At 55.8% G+C, this 23,716-nt stretch overlaps 1 protein-coding gene across 2 annotated transcripts in view; it reads left to right on the forward strand.

Moving 5' to 3' along the window:
- MOB2 (MOB kinase activator 2) overlaps window positions 1-23,716 on the forward strand; it is a 53,713-nt gene that overhangs the window by 12,235 nt on the left and 17,762 nt on the right. Inside the window, exon 1 of one of the 2 annotated variants that reach the window (XM_059932348.1) lies at window positions 14,069-14,271. The exons of the other annotated variant lie outside the window; for it this stretch is intronic. Within the exon in view, the coding sequence (XP_059788331.1) occupies window positions 14,084-14,271 (188 nt within the window). The 5' untranslated portion in view covers window positions 14,069-14,083. Of the gene's footprint in view, window positions 1-14,068; window positions 14,272-23,716 lie in introns of those variants that run through there. 2 annotated transcript variants of the gene reach the window in all.

Genomic DNA, 23,716 nt, shown 5'->3' on the forward strand with positions numbered 1-23,716 from the left:
ATCCTCCTGGTCACACAGCAGATGGGAGAGCACTGGTAATCGCGGGCCCCTGCTGGCCTCCGGGAGCGGGGTGTACCTGCCAGGAGCAGTTCACAGGCAGCACCGCACTGCGCTTTTCCACCTCTTATCTCTTTCCCAGAAGTCCGGGTCACTTGGTTTCTAACAAAAACAATAAAATGTCCCCTAAAATGACGTTTGGAGGGTCTGGGGTGGAGACTGCACTCTTTGGCCTGTGTGCCTGGGCCTAGAGCTTGACTGCTCACACCCCCCACGGTCCTAGTCGCAGGGCCTGATTCAGAAGCCAGTTGTGGGTGGTGTGACCACATCAGGGTCACGACTTCACTGGGCTCCCTCCAGGCAGGCCCATGGTTCCCTGGGCTGACCCAGCTCCAGAGCCACAGGCTCTTATAGACCCGGGCACCCGTGGGTGGAGTTGGGGAGCGTGTCTTTGTCTTTGGCTCAGATCTTCCGCAAACCACCAGAGTACTGACCATGTTGTACTCCTGCTTAAAAGACCCTCTGGACCTCCTTGCCTAAGGGATGAAGTCCCCATTTCCTTCCATCCCTGACCCCCAACCCATGGGTGCCCGTGGCACTGCAGCCTGGTCAGGCCTCTGATGTATCCTCTTCAGCCAAGACCCCTGGCCTGTGCTCACACTGTCTCCTTGGCCTGGAGAGCCTCCCGTCTGCCTGTCTGACTCCTGTGTGGCTTTCTGGCCATGGGCTCCTAGAACATTTGACCTCGAGCTTCAGGGCCCGGTCACAAATGGGGGCAAGGATGGAGCTTCCCAGCTATCTTCTTAAAGATACTTGCCCTCTCTGTTAGAAAGAGAAATTAAGAAAATGATCCCATTTGCAATAACATCAAAAAGAATAAAATATTTATGAATAAACTAAGCAGGTGAAAGATCTGTATGCTGAAAACTATAAGACATTGATGAAAGAAATTGAAGAAGACATAAAAGATACTCTATGTTCATGGATTGGAAGAATTAATATTGTTGAAATGTCCATACTACTCAAAGCAGTCTACAGGTTCGGTGTAATCACCATCAAAATTCCAATGGCATTTTTCACAGAAATATAAAAAATAATTCTAAAATTTGTATGGAACTGCAAAGGACCCCAAAGCAATCTTGAGAGAGAAGAACAAAATTGGAGGAATCACTGTCAGTTATTTCAAACTATATTATAAAGCTACAGTAATCAAAACAGTATGGTATTGGCATAAAAACAGACATAAAGATCAATGGAACAGAAGGCAGAGCCCAGAAATGAACCCATGTGTATATGGTCAACTAATTTACAACAAAGGAGCCAAGAATATACAGTGGGGAGAGGACAGTGTCTTTAATAAACGGTACCGGGAAAACTTGACATCCACATTGAAAAGAATTAAACTGGACCACTTTCTTATGCCACACACAAAAATGAACTCAAAATGGATTAAAGATTTGAACATAAGACCTGAAACCATAAAACTTATAGAACAAAACATAGGCATTATGTTGACATTGGTCTTGGTGATGATTTTTTTTGCATCTGACACCAAAAGTAAAGGCAACGAAAGCAAAAATAAACAAGTGGGACTACATTAAACTAAAACCATCTGCACGGCAAAGGAGACCATCAACAAATGAAAAGACAGCCTAGGGAATAGGAGAAAATATTGGCAAATCACACATGTGATAAGAAGTTAATATCCAAAATATGCAAGGAGCTAAAATGTAAAAAAGACCTAAATAGACATTTCTCCAAAGAAGATACACCGATGGCCAAGAGGTATATGAAAAGATGCTCAACATCACCAGTCACCAGGAAAATGCAAATCAAAACCACAAAGCGATACCACCTCACAGCTGTCAGAATGGCCATCATCAGAAAGAGTTGGCGTGGATGTAGAGAGAGGGGAAGCCTCGTGCACTGCTGGTGGGAGTGTAAATTGGTGCAGCCACTGTGGAAAACAGCATGGAGGCTCCTCAAGAAACTAAAAATGGAATTACTGTATGATGCATCAGTCTCATTTCTGGGAATATATCTGAAGGAAATCATTACCTTGAAGAGATTTCTGTACTTTCACATGCCTTGCAGCACTATTCACAATTGCCAAGGTATGGAAATAACCTAAGTGTCCATCGATGGATGAATGGATAAAGAAAACATGGTACGTGTGTATGTATATATAGATCCCTCAAGAGGAAAAAGGCCGGCCGCCCGGGGACGCGTAGCGCACAAGTCACTGACAGAAGGCACATCCAGACCCTGTCAGATCACAGAGAAACGGGCAAGAGGCTCCGCGAACGGACACCTCACAGGAGAGGACACGCTCTTGCCTTGATCAGAGGAAGGAGCCCGGCCACGCTGCTCAGCGCCATGGGCGAGGGCCTCCCCAGGGCTCAGGGTCGCCTGTCTGCTGACTTCACGTAAGTGGACAACCAGACCTACGTAAACAGTCTTTCCTTTTAACCCTTTTACACTTAGTGTGCACACGTTTAGGTTCCACCCTTTCCGAGCTGTGGGCCGAAGCCCCACTCACGTTGAGGCACACGTGCACCTTCAGCTCCTGAGGCGCCGGGCGGTGTGGACAGAAGGGGGAGAACACGGTGCCAGGAGAAGCCCGGCCACTGCCTCTGGGGCCAGAGGCAGAGAAGCTGCAAAACAAGAGGGGCCCCAGATAAACGTCGGCTGAGTGACTGGCATGGCCCACGTCTCTTACTGAAGGATTTTGAAAGCAGCCTTTGTTAATGAAAATCAGTAAGATCCTTCCTTTTCATCTCTGCTGATTCTGGAGTATTTAGGTTGAAGTTGTTTAAAAAAGAATGCCCACTCTCCCTGCTCCTGTCTGCAGGCTCTGGCCTTGCTCCGTGTCGCTGGTCGGTCATATCAGAGCCCCTTTGCCTGATTGTGAGGTCGGGGATGCCAGCATCCACTGGGATTTCTGGACAGGCTTTGCTCCAGTGAGTGTCCTTTTCCATCAGACCTCATGTGAACACCTGGGCTCTGGTGGCCCTCCCGATAGAAATCTGCTCTGAGTCATGGTGGGGCCCACACTAGTGCCCGTGGCGTCCCCCTCACAGATTTCCAGAATGTGCTGGGCCCCACTTGTAGCTTCTCCCTCTGTTCCGTGTCCAGTGTCTTCTTGGTTCCGTGTCCAGTGTCTTCTCCACTCCTCCACCGGGGTGGCTGGAGGCCGCCCAGAAAGGCCCCCTGTCCCCGGTCTCCTGTGCTACCGCAGTGTTCTGGCCTCCCTCCAGCCTCTGTTCCTTCTGTCGGCTCCCCTTGCTGGCCATCCCTTTGGAGGCAGGGCAGTGAGGTCTTGGGTCTGTGAACCAGGGTCTCCTGTGGCTGGCCTGGGGGGGGCGTGCCCGGTGCCACATGCATCTTGGCCCCCTCTGCTGGCGTCTCCTAGCCTCTTGCTAGCATCCCAGAGAGGCGGCGGGGCCCTTCCTGCGTGCCAGCCTGCCCATGGCTAGAGTGCCCGGCAAGACAGGTCTGCCTGGCCGTCTGCCCTGGAGGCGCCCCCGCGAGGCGCCTTGGGGGGCGGGTAGCTGGACGCCCAGCACGAGGTTCCTGGGTCACGTGTTAGAGGGGATCCCGCGGCTGCCTTCTTTGTGTATCCTGTGTGGCTGTGAGGACCCAGCACTGCAGAGCTTCTTGTGAGCCACTGGGGTCTGAGGGCATGAAAGCAGCCACCTTGTAAAGGGGACCGTGGCATGTAGTGGGCACCATGGCAGCTCAGGACACTGCGACCTTGCCCCCTCTCACTCGCTCGTCCACCCTGGGTAACTGGGGATTCTGGGGAGAGGGAAACAAACCCTTAGCCCCATCAGAGCTGACGGACAGATGAGCAAGGCCCCATGGGACAGCTGACCACTTCCTCTTGCACTCCAAGCATCCTCTGGGCCCGCAGAGGGCCCATTCTCACACGTGGCCCATTGTCTGCCCACAGAGGTGATGGGAGAGAGGCGATGCCAGGCTCTCACAGTGGCCACAGGCAGGCCGGGAGCTTGGTCTAGAAGACATCTGACACAGACCTCTCTGTGCTGGCCAGGAAACCTCCCTTCTCAGAGCTCACAGTCTTTGTGTGGTCCCCACTCGCCTCCAAGGTCAGAGCTGGGCACTCACTTTTGTTTACTTTGTGTCTCATTTTCTCCTCATTGGGTGAGACGAAGAGAACAGGTGTGAGCCTTCACCTTTCTGAGGTGTAGACGCACTGATGAAGGCTGCGTGCCAGCGTTGGGCGGCCTGGAGTACAGGGCTCTGGCCACAGACTTTTTTTTTTTTTTTAATTATTTATTAATTTTGGCTGCGTTGGGTCTTCGTTGCTGTGTGCAGGCTTTCTCTAGTTGCGGCGAGCGGGGGCTACTCTTCATTGTGGTGCACGGGCTTCTCATTGCGGTGGCTTCTCTTGTTGCGGAGCACGGGCTCTAGGCGCGTGGGCTTCCGTAGTTGCAGCACGTGGGCTCAGCAGCTACGGCGCAAGGGCTCAGTAGTTGTGGTGCACGGGCTTAGTTGCTCTGTGGCATGTGGGATCTTCCCGGACCAGGGCTCGAACCCGTGTCCCCTGCATTGGCAGGAGGATTCTTAACCACTGCGCCACCAGGGAAGTCCCTAGCCACAGACTTCTACAAAGAGACACTTTCTCCTGGCAGCTGTTTGGTTACCCCTCGTTAATATGTGAAAATCAGGATAAATGCTTGATTCTTCCCCTCTACTTACCAGCTTTCAAAATTAAAGAGTTGATTCCTTAGCGTCTTCAAAGTGACCAAGAGGGTTTAAAGTATATCTTTTAAAAAGAATTCATGGATTAAAACAGTCTTGGTCTTTGAGTCCATTGCAGCTCTGATCCTCGCTGATGGTTACTTTGCCCTGTCTGTGGCCCCTGGGAGCTTATTCAAGCTGGTTCCAAGTCTTGTGACAGTGACCCTAATGGCCTCGGGCAGTGTCGCTGCTCTCTGCTGTGACAGCGAGGCCCAGACCTGGAATCCACCTTTTTCTCCAAGGAGCCCTGGTTTCTTGTAGTGGGAAATGGTTTTTAGAGACCACATTCCAGGTGTCGGGGTGCCCACTGCTTTGGGATGGCCATTGTTTCTAGGACCTTTCGGTGAACAGACCACGTGCAGAGAGACTGAAGGCACTTTGGAGTCACGCCAGCCCTCCTCATTCCACTGCAGGGCCCGGGGCTTCAGGAAATCTGGCCCGTTCTGTAGCCGTCTCTCCCCATGCCGAGGGTCCAGGTGCTCAGTCACCGACGCAACTTCCCACTTGATTCATCCACGTCCGTGCGGGGGACTCTCCTACCGACACCAGCACCGCCCCCAACAGTGTGGTGCTGAAAGCAGGTGTGGGGAGGCAGGTTTGCGTGCCCCTCGGTTGTGCCCCTTGCTTGTGTCTGGGTGTCCACGGTCGCTAGGGTGGGTTTCTCTCCAGGAGGTACTACTAACCGATTATACCATTACACAGTTAGGTTCCTCTGCTGTCACTCTGAGACTTTGTAATTCTGATTTATGATCATGGTGGTTCTCTCCTGGCTTTTTAAATTTTCCTCATTTTTTAAACAATTTTGGAATTGTAGGTGACAGTTTCTATCTTCAGGAGTAGATCTTTCTGGCATGCTTTCCTGGTATAGAGGCTGTTCTTTTAATTCTTATGTATTCATTCCCTGTGTCCTCTTTTAATAACTTTGAATCAGATTCACCCATCACCCTTCTCTGTTGATCTCTTTTTAAGTTGAATGAGTTTTCATGTGTGTGTGTGTGTGTGTGTGTGTGTGTGTGTGTGTGTGTGTGTGTTGGTGGGGGGCCTACACTAGCTTTTTTAGTTTTGTGCTCTAGAGGTCCCACTTCTGTTGTCTTCAGGAGTGACAAAGTTTGGCTGGGCTTGCCTCTGGGGAGTGAGGGGCGGACTCGGAGTGACTGTCCTTTGTGGGGTCACCACTGGTCATAACACCCTCGGCCAGTCATCTGTTACTCTGTACACTGAGATGTGAGGAAGCAAACATGGTGTGTTTGCCCCGCAATTTCCTCTGTACTCGTGTTTCAGCGTCAGCTCTTCGAGGACGTCAGCAGGAGGCGGTGCCTTCTCTGCCCATGAAGGAAGGCGCAGCGGGGGGACCGGCCTCTCGGAGCCGGAGCCGCACAGGTGTCCCCTGCTGCCCCCTCACTTCTCAGCCTCCTCCTTGCTCCTCATGAACAGCAGTCTCGTTTCCCGCCTGCTTGCTCTGCTCGGGGCAGCCGTGGTAGCAAAGCTTCCTGACCTGATGGGGGGCCCTGGGTCTGGGGCATCAGGATTTTGATCACCTGTGTGGGAAGGGCCTGCCGGGTTTGGTTATCAGGAGGGATTCAGATCCAGGGAAACCAGGAGTGGGGAACCTGGCTTGGAGCAGAAAGAGCAGCTGCCCGAGGCGCCCATGTCCAGGTGCAGAGCGCAGAGCTGCCAACCCCAGGCTCGAAGCTGAGCCGAGGCTCCTGAAGGAAAGGACGGGAAGGAACCGGGACGAGGCAGCAGGGTCCTGGGCCTCGGACGGGCCCACTCCCTGAGCTCATGGCGCTGGAGCCCCACGGTTTCTCTCATCAACCTGTCTTGATCGTCTTGACTCTTAATTGCCAAAACCCACTGGATCCGGAGAATTGCAAGCATGAGACACGCTATCACAACGTCGCGCTGGAGGCTTGCAACAGACACAGGAAGGGAGCCCTCGGGTGCCCCGACGGCAAGGCGGCTAGGAGTCGGGGGTGTTGGAGTGTCAGTTCTGTAACAGGTGTTTGGGGAGGGCTTTTACTCGTCAAGTGAAGCTTCGAATAACTGTCTGCAGCAGAACCTGAAAAGCAGCTCTAAAAATAGCAGCCTTCATTTAAAGTTCACGGCCAGCCTGTAAAATCACTGATTCATTGAACATACTTAAGTGCTTCGCGTTGGCGGGCATTTTCCGTCGGCTGTTTTCAGGCCCAGTTCTGCTTTTCTTGCAGCGGTCTGTCTCCTCAGCACTGCTGCACACCTGGTACCTGCAGCACTTTCCTGGACCTGGACCAGACTCTCAAGCAGAGATGTTTCAGTTGTTTCCAAACTGTGTAACGTGTGCTCCTGTGGGTGTGTAGGAAGGACCCTCCGGCAGACACCTCAGCAGGCAGGCTTGCCCAGGCCCTGTGCCTCATATGGACCGGAGGGCCAGAGACAGCCACTGTCTGTTCCAGAACAGTCTTTTGTCCAATTGTGATCATGGCCCAGAGTAAGAAATTCATTTTGCAACATGACCTAGAATGCACTGTGTGCGTGTGCACGGGGTGTGCGCGGGGTGTGCGCGGGGTGTGCGCGGGGTGTGCGCGGGGTGTGTGGGCTGTGCCCCTGCCGTGTACGCTGGGCACCTCCTCTTGGGAGGGGTGCCAGGTTAGCGCTCTGTGCCACGCGACTGCTCCGGGCGGAGCTGAGACGCAGCCCGACCTGGCCTTGGAGCCAGTGTGGTTGGGAGGGGCGTGAGCCAAGCGCAGCCCTACCCGGGCTTGGGGTCCCTGGGGGCCTGGGCCCCTTGAGGCGCTGGGACCTGGGCCTTCCTCCGCAGTCCCTGGTTGCTGCTGTGGGGAGTGAAGGGGCTGGGGCCGGGGCACCTGCTGCTCCAGGGTAGCCCCTCCCACCGGCCTCAGCTCCGTGTGGGCCCCACGTCCCCCTGCTCTCTCTCTCTGCCCCTCCCGGGCCTGGCTCCGGCTTCCCAAACCCCCTTCAGAGCTTACCGTGGAGCTCAGGCGGGCCCGGTGCTCTTGCCTGTCCCTCCCTCTGCTCTGGGAGACCCAGAGTGATGAGGATTTGGTGACGCATCAGAATCAAGACCCCTTGAGAGAACGAGGTTCCCAGGTCATTTGTGCAGGTGTGATTCTCTGTCAGGAACATCAAGTCTCAATGAATGAAAAAAGGCTTTTTCCAAATAGGAAGAGTCCCGTCTCACATCCCTCCTCAGGTCCGAGCCTTCCCGAGCGTTTGTGGCTTCTGTTGGGGAGCTGAGGGGTCTCAGGGGGGCTTCTGTGCAGGTCCTCCCTGCCCCGGTGCTGCCATCTGCGTGGATGTCTGGCCCGCAGGTCCTGGCGGCCCCAGTGGCTGCGGTGCCAGGGCAGCCCTTCTTCCCCCCAGCCCTGCCGAGGACGCAGTGGTGTGGAGAGGGGTGGGCGAGAGGGCGGATTGAGCAGCAGGAGGGGTGAATCTATATTCTGGCTCTTAAACCTGCTGTGGGTCCCGTGCACCACCACCCCCTGCCCGAGTCCCGTGTCACACGTGTGAGTGTCACATAGTTTACCTGAGGTGGTTGTTTCCTGTGTGCTGGTTATAAACAGTGTTGTGGGCCCATCTCTCTTTGCTACTTGTTTTGTAGGAAGCCCGTTGGGGGCCCTCCCTTGATGCTACATCTTGTCGCACACTTTGTTACCGGCTGCCTGCTGGGTGGCCCAGGCCCTGCCCTGGCTGGCGCGGTCTGTCGTTTATGGTCCTCCATTCGATGGGTGAAGTGTCAGTCCACTCTCGCCGTGTTTCTTCTTAGTGGGGCGGAGCCTATTCTGATGTCTTTTATTGCCTTGTATGAGCTTCCCTCTGTGAACTGCTCGGCACAGTCTCGGGATGCTGTTCGGGTTCGCGTGCTGTGCTCGCTGCTGGGAAAGGGATTTCTTCTTGCCCTTGCTTCCCACGCAGAGGGACTTCCCTCCGGTGCCAGGAGCTGGGGCCACGCTCAGATGGAGTAAGACCTCGGAAGCAGCTGGGCTTGGCGCCTTCTCTTTGCACAGCAGGGAGATTTCACTTTTCTACCCGCAGACATGCTTGCCGGGGCTCTTCTTTCTCTCACCCCGTCAGTTCCGTTCATTCGGAAAATGCTCCCTCCCATCGTGTGCCCGAGGCTCCCGTGCTCTCCTGGCCAGGCCCGGGGTGTCCAGGAGCCAGTCGGCCTCCGGCCCGAGCCCCGCGCTCTGCGAGTGGGGACGCGCTGGACTGGTGGGCAGCTGCCATTTCACAGACGGAAGGAGGCACAGAGTCGGGCAGCTGCCCCGTCCCGAGGCCGGGAAGTGACGGCCCCCTCTCTGCTCGGAGCCCACCGAGCCTGCCCTCGAGGCCTCTGGGCTGTGTCTAGGGGCCCCCAGGAGGCGGACCGACCCACCTCGCGGCCCTGGGCTCTCTCTCCAACACAGGCTCTGGGCCGGGGGTGGGGGTGGGGGGCGGGGGGGGGCGCGTGGAGCGCTTTGCGGGACTTGCAGCAGGAGAGAGGGAGGCTCCGCAGGTTGAAAGCGCCGCTTTTTCTCCTCGCGTGTGGCTCCTGCGTCCACCAGGGGGCGCGCTGGGCGCGCCGGAGGCCACCAGCGGGGCCTGGGGCCCGGGGCGGGGCTTGCGGCCACCGGCCACCGGGAGAGAGGAGAGGCGCGAGCTGGAGCGCGCGGGCGCTGAGTGGTCCCTCCTGCTGCGGGCCGCCCCTCACGTCCGCGCGGGCTGCTGGCTGCTGCCGGTCCGCCGGGTGGCCCGTATCATACGGTGGACCGGCAGCGGCCGGTGGGCTTGGCTGGAACAGCCCAATCGTCTGGGAAGGTGGGAGCCGTGGGCGGACGCCGGGCCTGCACGTGATTCCCACTCCCACCTGCGCGGGGGCAGGGGGCGCCCGGTCTCATCCCCTCCGACGCTGGGCGGCCTCAGTGTCTCAATCTCTGAGTGTCTGGAAGGTGAAACAGGTGATTTGTTGTCTCAGGCGGTCCACTGCCGGCCTGTTCATTTTACCCTGCTTCCCGCTTCCCCGCCCCATGCTGGGATTTTGTCTGAGGGATTCTAGGCAGCCTGTGACCGCTCCGTCTGGTGGCACCCGTCAGGGTGACGGACCTCAGGGGAATGTGTCCAGTTTGTGCCCGTGTTTGGTTCCCTGCTTAGCTCTGAGCTCTGGGGAGGCCCAGCTCCGGGCCCACCACCACTGTCTGGCCGTAATAGGTGCCAGTGTTTGAGCACCTTTCTAAGGGGCCGCCAAGAGGAGGGTCTGCATTTTGCGGCTCGCTGACCTTGAGTGAAGTGTTTACTTCTCAGGGTCCTCATGGAAACAGCAACCCCACGCAGAGCCTACTGTCCACTTGGCCGTTCTGCCATGACGGCCTGAGGCCTGGGACAGGGGCCCTGCCAGGATCAGGGACTCTGTGTGTGGCCCCAGCAGCGGGTGGGACCTCTCTGAGACACACAGGCCTTCTCCAAGGGGTGTCAGAATCTCGAGAGAGGATAGGGTGTGGCTGGTGGCAGTGCGGTCCCACAAACGCGAGGTGCCGTGTGCACCGGGGCTCGCCAGGGGCCCCCCTTTCTGAGCAGGCCTCCCACGTGCCGCGCCCTCTCTGTGCAGGCAGGAGCCTGGGTTAGCAGCCTTGGCCGGGCTCCGGGTGGAGAGTCCAGTGGGTGACAGATGTGACCTTTGTCCTTGATCTCTGGGCACATTTCCACGGAGACAGTGGTGTCTGTTTGGAAGCCTTGGGCTGGGACTTGGGTTATATCCCATGGCCTTGGACAGGGTGCAACTCACCCTCAGGGTTGGGTCAAGGGGTTTTCTGACTCCCTGGCATTGGAAGGTGGGGGATGAAGGGAGGGGGTATCCTGAGGTGCTGCCTGGGGCAGGGGGTTGGGCAGGGGCTGAGCTGTACCGGGAGGCTGTCTAGACGAGGCCAGCCAGCCCCGCAGGCAGGGCAGGGCCTGCCTCTGTGAATCTGGCTGAGCTGGGTGGGAAGCCCTGTCCACACACGGGCACAGGAGGTGTGGGCATCAATTGGTAGCCGAGTGTGGGGGCCGTCAGGAAGGGGAGAGCCCTGGGGGCCCTTGACGGAAGGGGAGCCAGGGGCCCCCCGCCAGTATCCTGTGTCGCACTTGGCCCTGATGCCTAAGTAGACTGGACTGGACTTGTGTGTGGAACCTACCCCCCGCCCAGGCCCACTGGAATGAGAGCTGAGGGTTCTGGAAAGGCAGAGACCCACGAGAGCAAAGGTGGGAGACAGACGGCAGACAGAGGAGGAAGTTGGAAAGCTGGTGAGCAAGTGGAACGCAGGCTTGAGGAAGCTGAAACCTGAGCGAGCTGGGAAGTTTCTCCTGAGGAACCTCAGGATGGCTTCCGGATTTGTGGGACCTCGGCGCCTCCGAAGGAGCCGGTTGGAGGTCTGGAGGTGTGCAGGAGAAGCAGCTAGACACCCTGCTCCCTCCCAGATACCTTGAATCTGAGGATTACTGTCTGGAGAACATGAGTCCCAGGACTGCACCAGGGCCGCCATCATGCAGATTAAGCCTCGAGGACATCCCGCAGCCGCGATGGTGAGGTTCCCCAACCCAATCTTGGACCCCAGGACCTGGCAACTGCAGTCCACTCTCCAGGCAGAAGAATGCCTGGAGTCTGACCCTCCCAAGAGAAAAGACCTCCAGACACTGACAGTGGAGGGGCCGACGGACATCCCCCGTGCTGCCTGCTGTAGGGAGGCACATGGTCCCCCAGTGACATGCCCTGAGTGCCGCCCGCGCACTCAGAAATGTCAGGGAACTCTTCTGTGCCACCTTCACGTATGAGTGGGTGGCCAGGGCCACCAGGTGTTTTGTGGAACGTGTGAACAGGAACGGCAGAGACCAAAACCAAAAGAGAAAGAGGGAGCAGACTCTGAACAACCAAGTAAAATGGGGCTGTCATTAGTTTCCTCAGAGACTTACAGACCATGGAGAACCCCGGCAGGTAAGAACTGACTGGTACAAAGAAGGAACATCCAGAGAATTAAAAAGAACGCTTGCAGGTCAGAGGTGCGATAGCAAATTAAAAACCTGATAAAGGGATAGGAGATAAAATTTGGGTGTATTTCACAGCAAGTAGAACAAAAAGTCAGGTATGGACACCAGGAGTGCAAGAGTAAAGACATCAGAGCATCAGTGCAGCGGGCTCTGCGGCCACAAGGGAATTCCAGAAAGAGCAGGAAGCAGAAAGAGGGAATTTTAAGCAACTCAAAAATTTTCCAGAATCACAGGAAGTGAGTTCACCCCGTGCCCCACACAGTGAATGCTCCCTGTTCCCACAGCAGGGAACACGGTTGTGACATTTCAGAGCACAAGGGATAAAGAAAGGATTTCAGAAGCTTCCAGAGAGAGGAACAAAACAAAACAAACCAGGAATCTGAACAAAATTCCAACCCGGAAACTAAAAAATAATCTTCAAGAGACTGTCAGAAAAGGACTTGCAACATGGACTTCATTTCACATCAGCCAAACCATTAATCCTGTGTGAGGATAGTATAAAACTTGCATGTAAATTCTGAAAAAAATATTGCATCTCATCAGCCCCCTTTCAGGAAACTTCTGAGGAGACCCAGTGCCGAAGGGAGAGGAAGGGAGTCTTCGGCCGTGGTGGGGGCAGCAGCCCTGCAGAGGGCTGGGGGGCCGCCTGGTTAGAGCTGGGCACCTCCGGGGGTGCAGGGAGGGGCTGCAGCTGAAGACCCCCGGCTGAGACTTTCATTCTGGGCTCCCCGTCAGGAAACCACTCAGAAAGTACTGAGGGTGGTTCATGTTACTTCTGAGGCGTTGCATCCAATCGTATGTCTTGTTTGGGGCCTCTCCTTATACAGATCTCCCTCAACTTACCATGGGAATTACATCCTGACAAACCCATCCTAAGTTGAAAATATTGAAAGTTGAAAATGCATTCACTACGCCTAACCTCCTCGCCTACCTTAAATGTGCTCAGGACACACAAATTAGCTTATAGTTGGGCCAAATCATCTCACACAAAGCCTGTCGTATAATAAAGTGTTGAATGTCTCTTGTAATTGATTGAATACTGTACTGAAAGTGAAAAACAGATGGTTGTGTGGGTCCAGAATGGTTGCGGGTCAGGTTCACCCTTGTGATTGCGGGCTGACTGGGGGCTGCACTACTGCCCCGTGTCACTGCCGGGAAAAGGTCAAAATGCCAAATTCCAAGTACGGTTTCTACTGAACGTGTTTTGCCTTTGCACTGTCATAAAGTCAAAAAAATCACAACTCGAACCATAAGTCAGGGATGCCTGTATTCTTAATTTTCCTAATTAATAATTCCTGGCTTCAGTTTTGAGACACGCCACATTAAACCTAACGCTGTGCGGTTGGCGTGTCGTGCCCGGGGCGGCTGTCAGCTCTCAGACACGCGTGTCCACGTTGCTCCCCCAGCATCTTTCCATCCTTCCTCATTCTACGTGCAGTGCTTACTTTTTAAAGACGTTTTTTGGGAAAAGGCATGACCAGTGGAGGGAAGTTCACCCATAATCCTGTATTTCATCGTGAAGTGAGTTCTGATAACGTCAGTCACCTGGACCCTGGGCGCAGGCAACCACCTTTGTGTTCACCTGGCGGGCGCAGGTCACAGGCTGGACATCCTCTAGGCCTGTCTTGGTAGCGATCAGCCCCGCCCTTGTCTCCAAAGTTACGGGATTGCATTGGAAAAGCGTGTGTGTGTGTGTGTGTGAGTGATATGAGTGGTGTTGAGGTGTAATTTACGTTCCACAGCGTCCTCCGAGTTGAAGTGCGCCCCTCGATGAGGATGGATTCTCGTGAGCAATGGCGTTCCCTTCGAGGCACCGCCTCCCCATGCCCTCCTGCCGCTCCCCTGCTTTCTGGACTAGTTCTGCCTCTGGTCTGTGGTTACCGGCAGCCGTGCAGCAGTTCCTTCTCTTGATTGCAGAGCAGAGTCTGTTGTGTGGCGGGGCCAGCTTGCAGTGGTGGGCGCTGCCGTCTGGACCCCTGTCCCGCGAGCGCCTCTTCCCTGCGGCTCCTCTGGCCTGAGCGCTGCCCTCCTGCCAGCCGGGCCTCCCCTGGAGGAATCTGAAGCCTGGGCTGCCGCATATCTCGCTCTGGGTTTCCTCTGACTTTCTGACACTCCCACGTCGTCGGATGCCTTCCCTCTAATTTAAAGAAAACAGATCTCCAGTCGGAGGCGAATATGCCATGGGGGCTGCTTGACTGCCGGCCGCCCTTTGACCTTGTTGAGCCGGGTGTCCAGAGGAAGAGTCTCCGCCTTCTCCTGCGTGACCGGCTGCATCCCCTTGTGTCTCCCATATAAAGCCCCCAGGGACAGGCCCTCCCCAGGCCTGATGGCCACAGTGGGAAGTGGACAACGCAGGACACCAGCCCGGCAGGGTGGCCGGAGCTCTTCGGTGATCGTTGACCCTCACGGCCTTGAGTGCCGTGCCCCAGGCGCGGCGAGGTTTGTAGGTGCCGCGAAGCTGCTCGGCTGGCTCAGCGCATCTTACACGCACGTGGGGCGTGTGGACACCTTCAGGTCCGCAGCTCTGACAGTTGCCGCGAGTTCTTCCTGGACCCCTGACGGGTGGCGTTCCTGGCGGTGGTGAGGGGACAGCCTGGGGCCCGCGGGTGGGGGGCCGTGGGCAGGAACTCATTCTCCGCCCCCACTGGGCTCCTTGGCCTGACCTCTCTTGGGGTCTTTCCCTCTCTGGAAACTTCCCTACCGCCCTTCCCTGTGCAGTGGACCTCTTCCATTTCTCTCTGACGTTTTTCTCAGGAAAGGCTGTTTCTTGATTGGATTTTAGTGTTTTGGGTGGGGGGAGGTTCCCAGTGTTGGTGCTGGAGTGCCCGCGGGGACAGGCCTGTGCGGGGACAGGCGCAGGCGGCTCCCGTCTGTGTGCGCTCCGAGCCTCCTTCCTGTGGACTGAGCCTGGGCTAAATCTTGCCTCCGAGCCTTTTATACCAGCGGGGAGGGCGGGGCGACTTGGCAGGACCCACCTCCCCCTTTATCACCCTTTTCTTAGGCGGCCTGGGCTCCGTGCCCGCTTGGCTTGTGGAGACTGGGTGGCGGGGGGCAGCAGTGTCCGAGTCCCTGGCCACGAGCTGGCCTCTCTGTGGGCGTGGAGCGCACTGGGGAGCGCTGCTCCTGGTGCCCCCAGGCCCTCGCTGGTCACCACCTGGCTCGGCATCTGCTCGTCTGGCAGCCAGCGCTGCAGGGGTCAGACGTGGCTACTGCGTGGTCTGGGCGCCCCTGTGGTCGGTGGTGGCCAGGGGCCCAGCAGACCCACTAGGCTCCACCAGCCACTCCCACTGGGTGGCATTTGGCTGGACTTGAACCTGAAATGCCACCATGACGTGTGGGGCATTTCTCCGCCTTGTAACTTTGTGCTGCTCTCCTGGCCCTGAGCCCGGCAGGGGTGCAGCCTGCCTCCCCCACTCCCTTTCCAGGCGCTCTTCCTGCCTGGCCTCCGCCCTGCTCCAGCTTCTGGGCGTTTCCACGCTCACCCTGGCAGCCGGGCTCCAGGCGGCACTTGACCGCCACCCTGACCCCACAGGGTGCTGTGCAGGGGTGTTGGACAGGGGTGTGAGGGATGTAGGGTGAGCCCTGGAGGGCGATGGGCCGGAGCCCGGCCCTGTTCTCCCCCAGCCCCAGCAGCCCTGGCCGCGCTCAGGCTTGGAAGCAGCGAGCCCGGCAGGGGCTTTCTCACACCAAAGCACCCCTTTCTCCTCTCTGGTGTGAGGTGTGTTGGCAGCTTCCTGGGAGCGGTGGTGGATTCGGGGCTTCCTCCTCCAGCTGCCTCCTCTGCTGAGAGGGCTGGGAGAGAGGCGGGGGTCCGGCCCTTGCAAGTCGGACTCACCCACCTGCCTCCTGAGCAGCTGCCTGGGCTGCTTGTGACGAGCCGCCGAGGGCCCTGCGTGCTGCCGGGGCAGCTGAGCTTTAGCCAAGCATAGAAATAAGCTTCCTTCCCTTCCAGAGGTGCCTGTCCCCTCGGGGCAGGGGGGTGGTGTTAAGAGCAGAGGGTCTGGAGCAGGTAGCCTGTGTCAGATCTGGACTTTGTCTCGGCTGTGCCTCCGTTTCCTCCACTGCAAGACGTCAGGGGACGTCAGGGTTCAAGTGAGTGAACACTGGGAGGTCATCGGAGCACTCGGGGAGGCCACAGGAGTGGAGTTGGGGCACCGAGGCCCAGGAGTTGGGATTCCAAGCGGTCAGTTCCTGTCTGTCGTCGCCGGCGCACGTGCACGGGGCCCCCGGGCCAGCGCGGTCTCGGGAAGCAGAGCGAGGCTCTTGGCACCCGGCTCGGGATGGAGCAGGTCCTCTCGCGAGCGGGGGGGAGGCGGGGAGAGGGCCTCAGCCCGCTGTGGGAGGGGCTTCTCCTTCCTCCTCTGTCCCCTGGGTGGTGTGGGGTGGGGACCTCTGGCCTCAGGAGGCAGTTTCTGTCCCTGCACCAGAGGCTGTCACTGCAGAACCCCCCCCCACCCCAGGCCCACCTTCCACTCCTGCCTCTCCCACCACTGCCGCGTGTATCCTGAGTGCTCTTCCCTTGGTCTCAAGCTGGTTTCTTTGAGTGGAACTCTAGTTTTTCTCTCTGAGATCCAGCGTGGTTACCCCATGGAGTGGTGACCCCGCGGAGTGGCGACGCCATGGGGTAGCATTGGCTGCGACATTGGCAAGGCGTCCCAGCACTTCTGACTGAAGTCACAGAAGCACCTTTATCAGTCACTCCCGGGACCTTTCCATTCATGAGAATAGTGACTTTACCCCAGCAGTTTTCCCATACTCCAGGGCACGAGCTGGCCCGGCTGTTTGGGGCATCTGGATGTGGCCCCAGTGTGGGTGGGTGGCAGTGGGGGATGGGCTCAGGAGCCTGCAGGGGGAGGGGCGGATGCTGTCGGTGGGCCGGTGCGCTCCTGGTGCTGAGGAGAGAGACGGGGTAGGCCCGTGAGAAGGTAGCCTCTGTGTGGCCATTTCAGTCCCCTAAAACCTTTGCCTACTTTTTCATTTTTGAAAACATAGACGAAGCTATTTGTTACCGTGAAATGGATCAGTCCTACGAAAAGGAGTTGAGAAAGTGGTAGTCAACCTTGTAAGTGCCATCCAGTGTAGAAATAAGACATCCCATCACAGTTGTCTTCTTTTTCTTTCCTATATTTTTAAAGTGAATCGTTCATTGCAACATAACACATGCAGAGAAAGCACGACTCCAAGTGCACGTGTGTGCGCGGGTTTCAGGTTAGCGCACCACGCCCTGCCCATGTCACAGGACCGGAAAGGAGGCGGCACACAGAGGCCCTGCGACCCTCCTGTCCCCTCCTGACGTCTGGCACCTGGTTGCCCTTGGGTGTTCTGTGAGTGGAATCCCGTGCCAGTGACCCTGTGGGCAGTGGCTTCTCTCACTCTCCGCAGGCCTGCGGGACTCACCGCTGGTGCGCCAGCAGGAGTTCCTGCTCTCTTGTTGGTGTGTGGTGTGTTTGCCTCTGGTCAGCTTTTACGGAGGTGTAATTTACATTCCACTGCATCTAAAGCGTAAGCTTTGTTGAATTTCAACAGAAGTGCGTAGCCTATGACCACCCGCAGGGACAGTATAGAACACTGGACGTCCCCTCAACACACCCTTGGGCCTTGGCAACCACTGACCTGCCGCCTGCCTTCTGTTCCAGCTAAAATCTATCTAGAGGGATCCCCGAGTGTCTGGCGTGTGGGGTCCCCCCTTCTGAGCCTGCTGCCTTGAGGCTCTCCCAGGTTCCTGTGTGTAGCTGCACCTTCTTCCTTTTGTGGCTGAGAATTGGTCTCTTTCGCAGATAAGACGGTTGGCTCAGCCGGCACCAGCGGAGGCCATTTCTGCTGTTTCCCACGTGTTTGCAGATCATGAATTGCACTGCTGTGGACACTGACGGTGTCTTCGCGTGCCCGACGCCTTCGTCCTTCCTGCAGAAAGGAGAGTTGCTGGGTCGCTGGGGAAGGGCGTGTGTGGCTCTGGAAGACGTTCGCCCTGTCCTCTCCATCCCCTCCAGCGGCTCCGGTTTCTCCACATCCAGCTCAGCCCTTTTTAGCCTCCATGGTCTGACTTCGGCTGTCCTGGTGGGTGTGGGGTGTAGCTTCTCTGGGGAAATGTCTATTACAGTCTCTTGCCCATTTTTCAGTTGTTGCGTTTTCAGAGTGCTTTGTCTGTTGGGGACAGAAGTCCTGTATCAGTGCGTGATTTGCAGACCTCCTCTCCCAGTCTGGCTTGTCTTTTCATTTCCTTACTAGTGTCTCTTGGGGCACAAACATTGTTACTGTTGACGATTGTTACTGTCCCCATCACCTTCCGTGGACTGTGCCCTTGGCGACTTGCTCTGTTACGTGCAAGGACTGAGCTTTAGTTCCCGCCGCTTCCGAACAGAATTCCCAGTTTGGCACGTGGCCCTTTCTGCATGTCTGGGGCTGGCTTCCTGGAAGGGTCAAGGGCAGGCAGGCAGGGTGCCTGGGTGGACGTGAGCACCTGAGTCTGTGTCTGCGTCCTTTACAGGAGCTCATGCGTGTAAAAGAGGTGCAGCTGGGAGGGCGAGGAGAGACGCATTCTGACACCAGCCACGTACCTGTGAAGGAGTGGGAGGGCCGTGGCCCCCGGCGGCATGAGCTTGTTCACAGTGCCGTCAGAGGCCGGCGGGGCAAGCCTGGGGTGGTGGGGAGGGGCACTGGGAGGGCCAGGGGAGGAAGGGTGGGAAGAAAGGGCACCATTGCCCGGCAGCTGTACTCACACACAACTCACACGTGTGCTCATAAACACGCACATACACTCACAACACAGACTTACCCACATAGATGCACATACCTCACACATACGCTTGTACGTACGCGCACACACTCAGAGCACACACTCGCATAGACAGTTCACACATTCATACACATTCGTGAACATTCGCATATACACACATATATACACGACTCACACACATACAAATACTCACATACATACACACACACCACTTTTTTTTGTTTTTAAAAATCCTAGTTCTTCCCCCAATTTTTTTTTTTAAATAAATCTATTTATTTATTTATTTTTGGCTGCACTGGGTCTTCGTTGCTGTGCGCGGGCTTTCTCTAGTTGCGGCGAGCGGGGGCTACTCTTCATTGCGGTGTGCGGGCTTCTCATTGCCGGGACTTCTCTTGTTGCGGAGCACGAGCTCTAGGTGCGTGGGCTTCAGTAGTTGTGGCACACAGGCTTAGTTGCTCCACGGCCTGTGGGATTTCCCGGACCAGGGCTCGAACCTGTGTCCCCTGCATTGGCAGGCGGATTCTTAACCACAGCACCACCAGGGACGTCCCCAGGGTACCTTTTGTCTCAGATATTTTAGTTTCCATATCTACAAGTTCAATTTAGATATTCAAAAAAAAAAAAAAACTTTTTTAAAAAAAAATCTCCTTATAACATGTCCAGTGTTTCTCTAGTCTCTGAAACAGATGGGATACAGTCACAGTGACTTTTTAACACCATTGTCTTCTAACTGTGTCACTGAGCCATCTTGGAGTCGTTTTTGATCCATTGATTTGATTCCTAGTAATGGACTGTTTTCCTCCTTTCCTGAGGTTGGTGACTTCTGTTTGGATGCAAGGCCTTGTGAGCTTTGCCTTGTTTGGTGCTGGATATTTTTGTGTGTCTGTGTTCCTTGGACTCAGTTGGAAACGATTGAGTCTTTTCAGTTCTTGTGTTTGTTCTGTGTTGGTGGGATTATGGCGATGTTTCATTTCAGGCCGGTTTTTCTCACCACTGACACAGAACCTCTGGAGGTCTCCACCTGGTGCCACTCTGGCTGGTGGGGAAGGAACTCTTCTTGGGCCCGTGCGAACCTTGAGGAGGGTCCTGCAGATCCTTCTGGGTGGCTTGTCCCTCCCGCAGCAGTTCCTTGTACATGTGCCCTGTCCGGAGCTCAGCCGGGGACCCCACGGGGCCCCTCAGCACGTCTGCCGAGTTCTCTATGCAGCTCTTTCCGCTTACTGTCCTGTCCCCCTGGCGCGCTGCCCCCTGACCTCTGGCTGGCCTCTCAGACTCCCCGCTGAGATGCCTCAACTGGGATCCCTCGGGGCCCTCCTGGGTCCCCTCTCCACCGTGCCGATCCATCCAGCCGGCCACTGCAGCGTCCCCTCGCCGGTTCCCGTCTTGCAGGGATCACCACGCTCTGTTGCCTGACGTCCAGTGTCTTGAAAACTGTCATACATTTGTCCAGTGTCCTGTTGTTTGAAGCAGGAGGTAAAAGCCGGTCCTCATTACTCCCTCTCGACCGGGAGTAGACGTCCCAACTGGCAGTTTGAAGGGCTTTCTGGTTTAAAAGGTGAACTTGCTGACAGTCACCGCGCAGGCTACAACGTGGATGAACCTTGGGGACATTATGCTCAGTGAGATAAGCCAGAAACAAAAGGACAAATCCTGTCTGATTCCACTCACGTGAGGTCCCTAGAGAGGTCGCATCCATAGAGACAGGAAGTAGACGGTGGGTGCCCAGGGCTGGGGGAGGGGAGGGGAGTGAATATTTAATGGGGACAGAGTGTCCGTTTGGGAAGCTGGAGAAGTTCTGGAGGTGGATGGGGGTGATAGTTGCACAGCAGTGAATATACTTTCTGCCCCTGAACCGTGCCCCTAAAAATGGTTGCGATAGTAAATTTTATGTCGTGTGTTTTGCTACGATAAAAAGAGTATTTAGAAATGTTTGTTTTTTCAAGCAGCTGCCTTTGTGAAGCCCTCAGTCCCGCCGTCTTTTGGCTGTTGTCTCTTGGTTCCCTCACAGGAGCAGTGTTGAAATTAGCTGGAAACCCCTGCCGCTCCCCTTCCTCTTGCATCTTCTGAGTTACGTCGTGTCTGGTGCGCCCGTCATGCAGTGTTGGCTCTCCAGGTAGGATGTGCTTGGTGCTCACACCGCCCTCAGCACGTGTCCTTAGAGCGTCGCGCGTGTCGGGTCCGCCTGGAGAGCTTCTTCACCCGCATCCCGGCTTTTCTGCAGAGTTTCCGGTCAGCCGGGCTGGTGAGCCTGAGAACTGGCATTTCTGACAGGCTCCCAGGTGCTGCTGGTGCTGCTGGACCAGGAGCAGGTTGAGAAGCAGCCGTGTAGCTGTGTGGAGGCGTCGTGGGCGCGGGAGCTGCACACTCCTCGCCGAGTGTCTGCCGCCTGCACGGCACCGGGGATGCTGGGGCAGGACGGTTCTTTGTGTGGGGCCTCCGCCCACAAGACCCCAGGAGCACCCCTCACTGGGAGGACTTCAGACATTCTTACACATGCTTTTTCAGAACACAGAGGAGGAAATACTACCTAACTAATTCAGTGAGGCTGAAACGAGACAAGAACCTAACAAGGAAAAGGACAGTTGCCGAGCACTGTCCTCCGCGAGCACAGATGTCGAACTCCCTAAGAAAGTATCAGCAAAACGAACCCGGCAATATATAAAAAGAATAACAGCTCATAACCCAGAGGGGGTCTTCTCCCAGCAATCTAAGCTTAGCTGACCTTTGAAAATCAGTCAGTATAATTCACCACATTCACAGAATAAAGGAGAAAAAAAATCTCAATTAGATGTAGAAACCGTGCATGGCAAAATATTCACGTAAACAATCAGCAAACCAGGAATAGAAGGGAATGTTCTCAAGTGGTAAAGGGCACCCGGAAAAAATCTAGAGCTCATATCAAATGTTCAGTTGAAAGACTAGATGAACATCCTGCCCTGCGATCAGGAGCCAGGCAAGGATGCTGTCTCACTACTTCTGTTCAGCACCGCGCTGCTGGTCTCAGCTGCGCCACGAGGCAGAGAAAAGAGAGAGAGAGAGAGAAGAAGAAAAAGAAATAAAAGGTATAGATATTGGAAAGGAAGAGGTAGTCTTTTGGGAAATAACAGGGCCATATGTACTTATAAAATTACAGGAAACTGCGAAAAGCCTGCTAGAGCTAAAGAAAAAAGGTAAATTTAGCAACATCTCAGGATACGGGATACAAGCTGCTTGGGCTCACAGCTCCTGTAACTGTACTCCAACCTGTGGCCCTCAGCTCAGTGGTTGGCCAAAGGCTTCATGGCCCTCTGTCTACATTTCTAGAGCCCCTCCTCTGGGAAGCCCCGTCCCTCTGCTTCCCTGCCCTGCGCACGTCAGCAGCCCCAGCTTCTGTTCTTGCATCCGCAGCGGCTGAGACTTTGGGGTTTGCGCAGGCTTTGCCCTCCTGCACCACGGTTTCCAGCGGGCACCATCCTGCGCATTGTCCAGCGTCTGAAACCAGTTGCTTGTATGTTGTACCCAGTTTGAGGTTGTTGATTGTGGAAGTCAAGTCTAGCATCGGTTATTCCATCGGGGAAATGGAAAGCTTTTCATTTCTTTTTCATTAAAAAAATCCCCCTTCCCATCTTCTGTTTCCCATGGCACTGCCTTGCTGTTTCTTCTAGTCTAGACTTCATTTCAGGAACTTTCATTTGTGGTTCTTACTCTGAGTTCTTTAGTCTCTCTTTTCAAATCTTTCTTTAGATCACTTTATTTCTGAGGTTTTCAAATTCTAATTTATTGAGGTACAGTTTTCATCTGTTTTGTGTGTGTCTTTTTGGAGTGTTTTAGTTATTACTCTTCCTTATTCTTCTCTCTTTTCATTGGACTCAACCTTATAGCTTTTCCCACTTGCTCTGAAGTGCACCAAATTTTCCTGCACCTTCAACCAGGGTTCTGGGCCTGATGGCTTTGCTGCCCTTCACAGCACGGGAGCCTCCTCTTCTGTGGTTTCACAAAGCCACTCAGAACCTGCAGGTGTATCACCATCAGTGGGGGAGGTCGGATCAGAGGTGGAGGCGTCAGGATGAACTCGTGTCTGGCTTAATGCGGTTGCAGTGTACACCTGAGTGGGGGTGTAAACGTACAGACTGGCACGTACACCCGTCTCCTTGCTCTGTCAGCTGAGAGGGTCTAGGAAAGTGACATCCCAGCAGCAGTGGGACGACCAGGTCAGTTCTCGGTCTTTATTTTTATTTATTCATTTTATTTTTTATTTTTATTTTTTAAAATTCATTTATTTTTGGCTGTGTTGGGTCTTCATTGCTGTGCATGGGCTTTTTGTAGTTGCGGCGAGCGGGGGCTACTCTTCGTTGCGGTGCATGGGCTTCTCATTGCAGTGGCTTCTCTTTGTTGCAGAGCATGGGCTCTAGGCGCGCGGGCTTCAGTAGTTGTGGCGAGCGGGCTCAGTAGTTGTGGCTTGTGGGCTCTAGCGTGCAGGCTCAGTAGTTGTGGCGCATGGGCTTAGTTGCTCCGCGGCACGTAGGATCTTCCTGGACCAGGGCTCGAACCCATGGTCCCCTGCATTGGCAGATGGATTCTTAACCACTGCACCACCAGGGAAGTCCCAGGTCTCGGTCTTTAATTTTCTCCAATAGAGGGGCCCAGGGCTCCTTGAAGAAGTGGCGGGTGTGGGCCCGGGGCTCCTTGAAGAAGTGGCGGGTGTGGGCCCGGGGCTCCTTGAAGAAGTGGCGGGTGTGGGCCCGGGGCTCCTTGAAGAAGTGGCGGGTGTGGGCCCGGGGCAGGGGATATAACACGATGAGCCTAGAGGCACCTTGTGCTCAGTTACTCCAACTGCCCGGAGGCTGTGTCCTCCCAACCCAGGGCCTCCCAGCCTCACTCGCTCACTGGGTGAGCGCGGTGCCCGGGTTCCTGCCCTGGTCCTCAGTGCAGCCGGGGCTCTGTCGGCGTCCCCAGCTTTGCCCGGGCGGTCAGCCTGCCCCACTGCACGTCAGGTAGTCCTCTTGGTGGCTTTGGAGTTGCCACCGCACAGAGCTGGCCTGAGCCTGGACGGATGGTTGGCCGGGCCCTCTATGGGACACGGCCTCGGGGACAGAGGGCCGGGCTGAGGCCGGGGTGCTGTGCTGCCGCTGGACGGGGCCTCTGGACGAGCGTGGCCGTGCTGCCGCCATCGGCAGCAAGCTGTCCCCGTGGTCAGCCGGAGATGAGGGCTGCGCAGAGCGTCGTCCTCTTTCACGCGTTTGC

Source organism: Balaenoptera ricei, chromosome 8, assembly GCF_028023285.1.
Source record: "Balaenoptera ricei isolate mBalRic1 chromosome 8, mBalRic1.hap2, whole genome shotgun sequence".
NCBI lineage: Eukaryota > Metazoa > Chordata > Mammalia > Artiodactyla > Balaenopteridae > Balaenoptera > Balaenoptera ricei.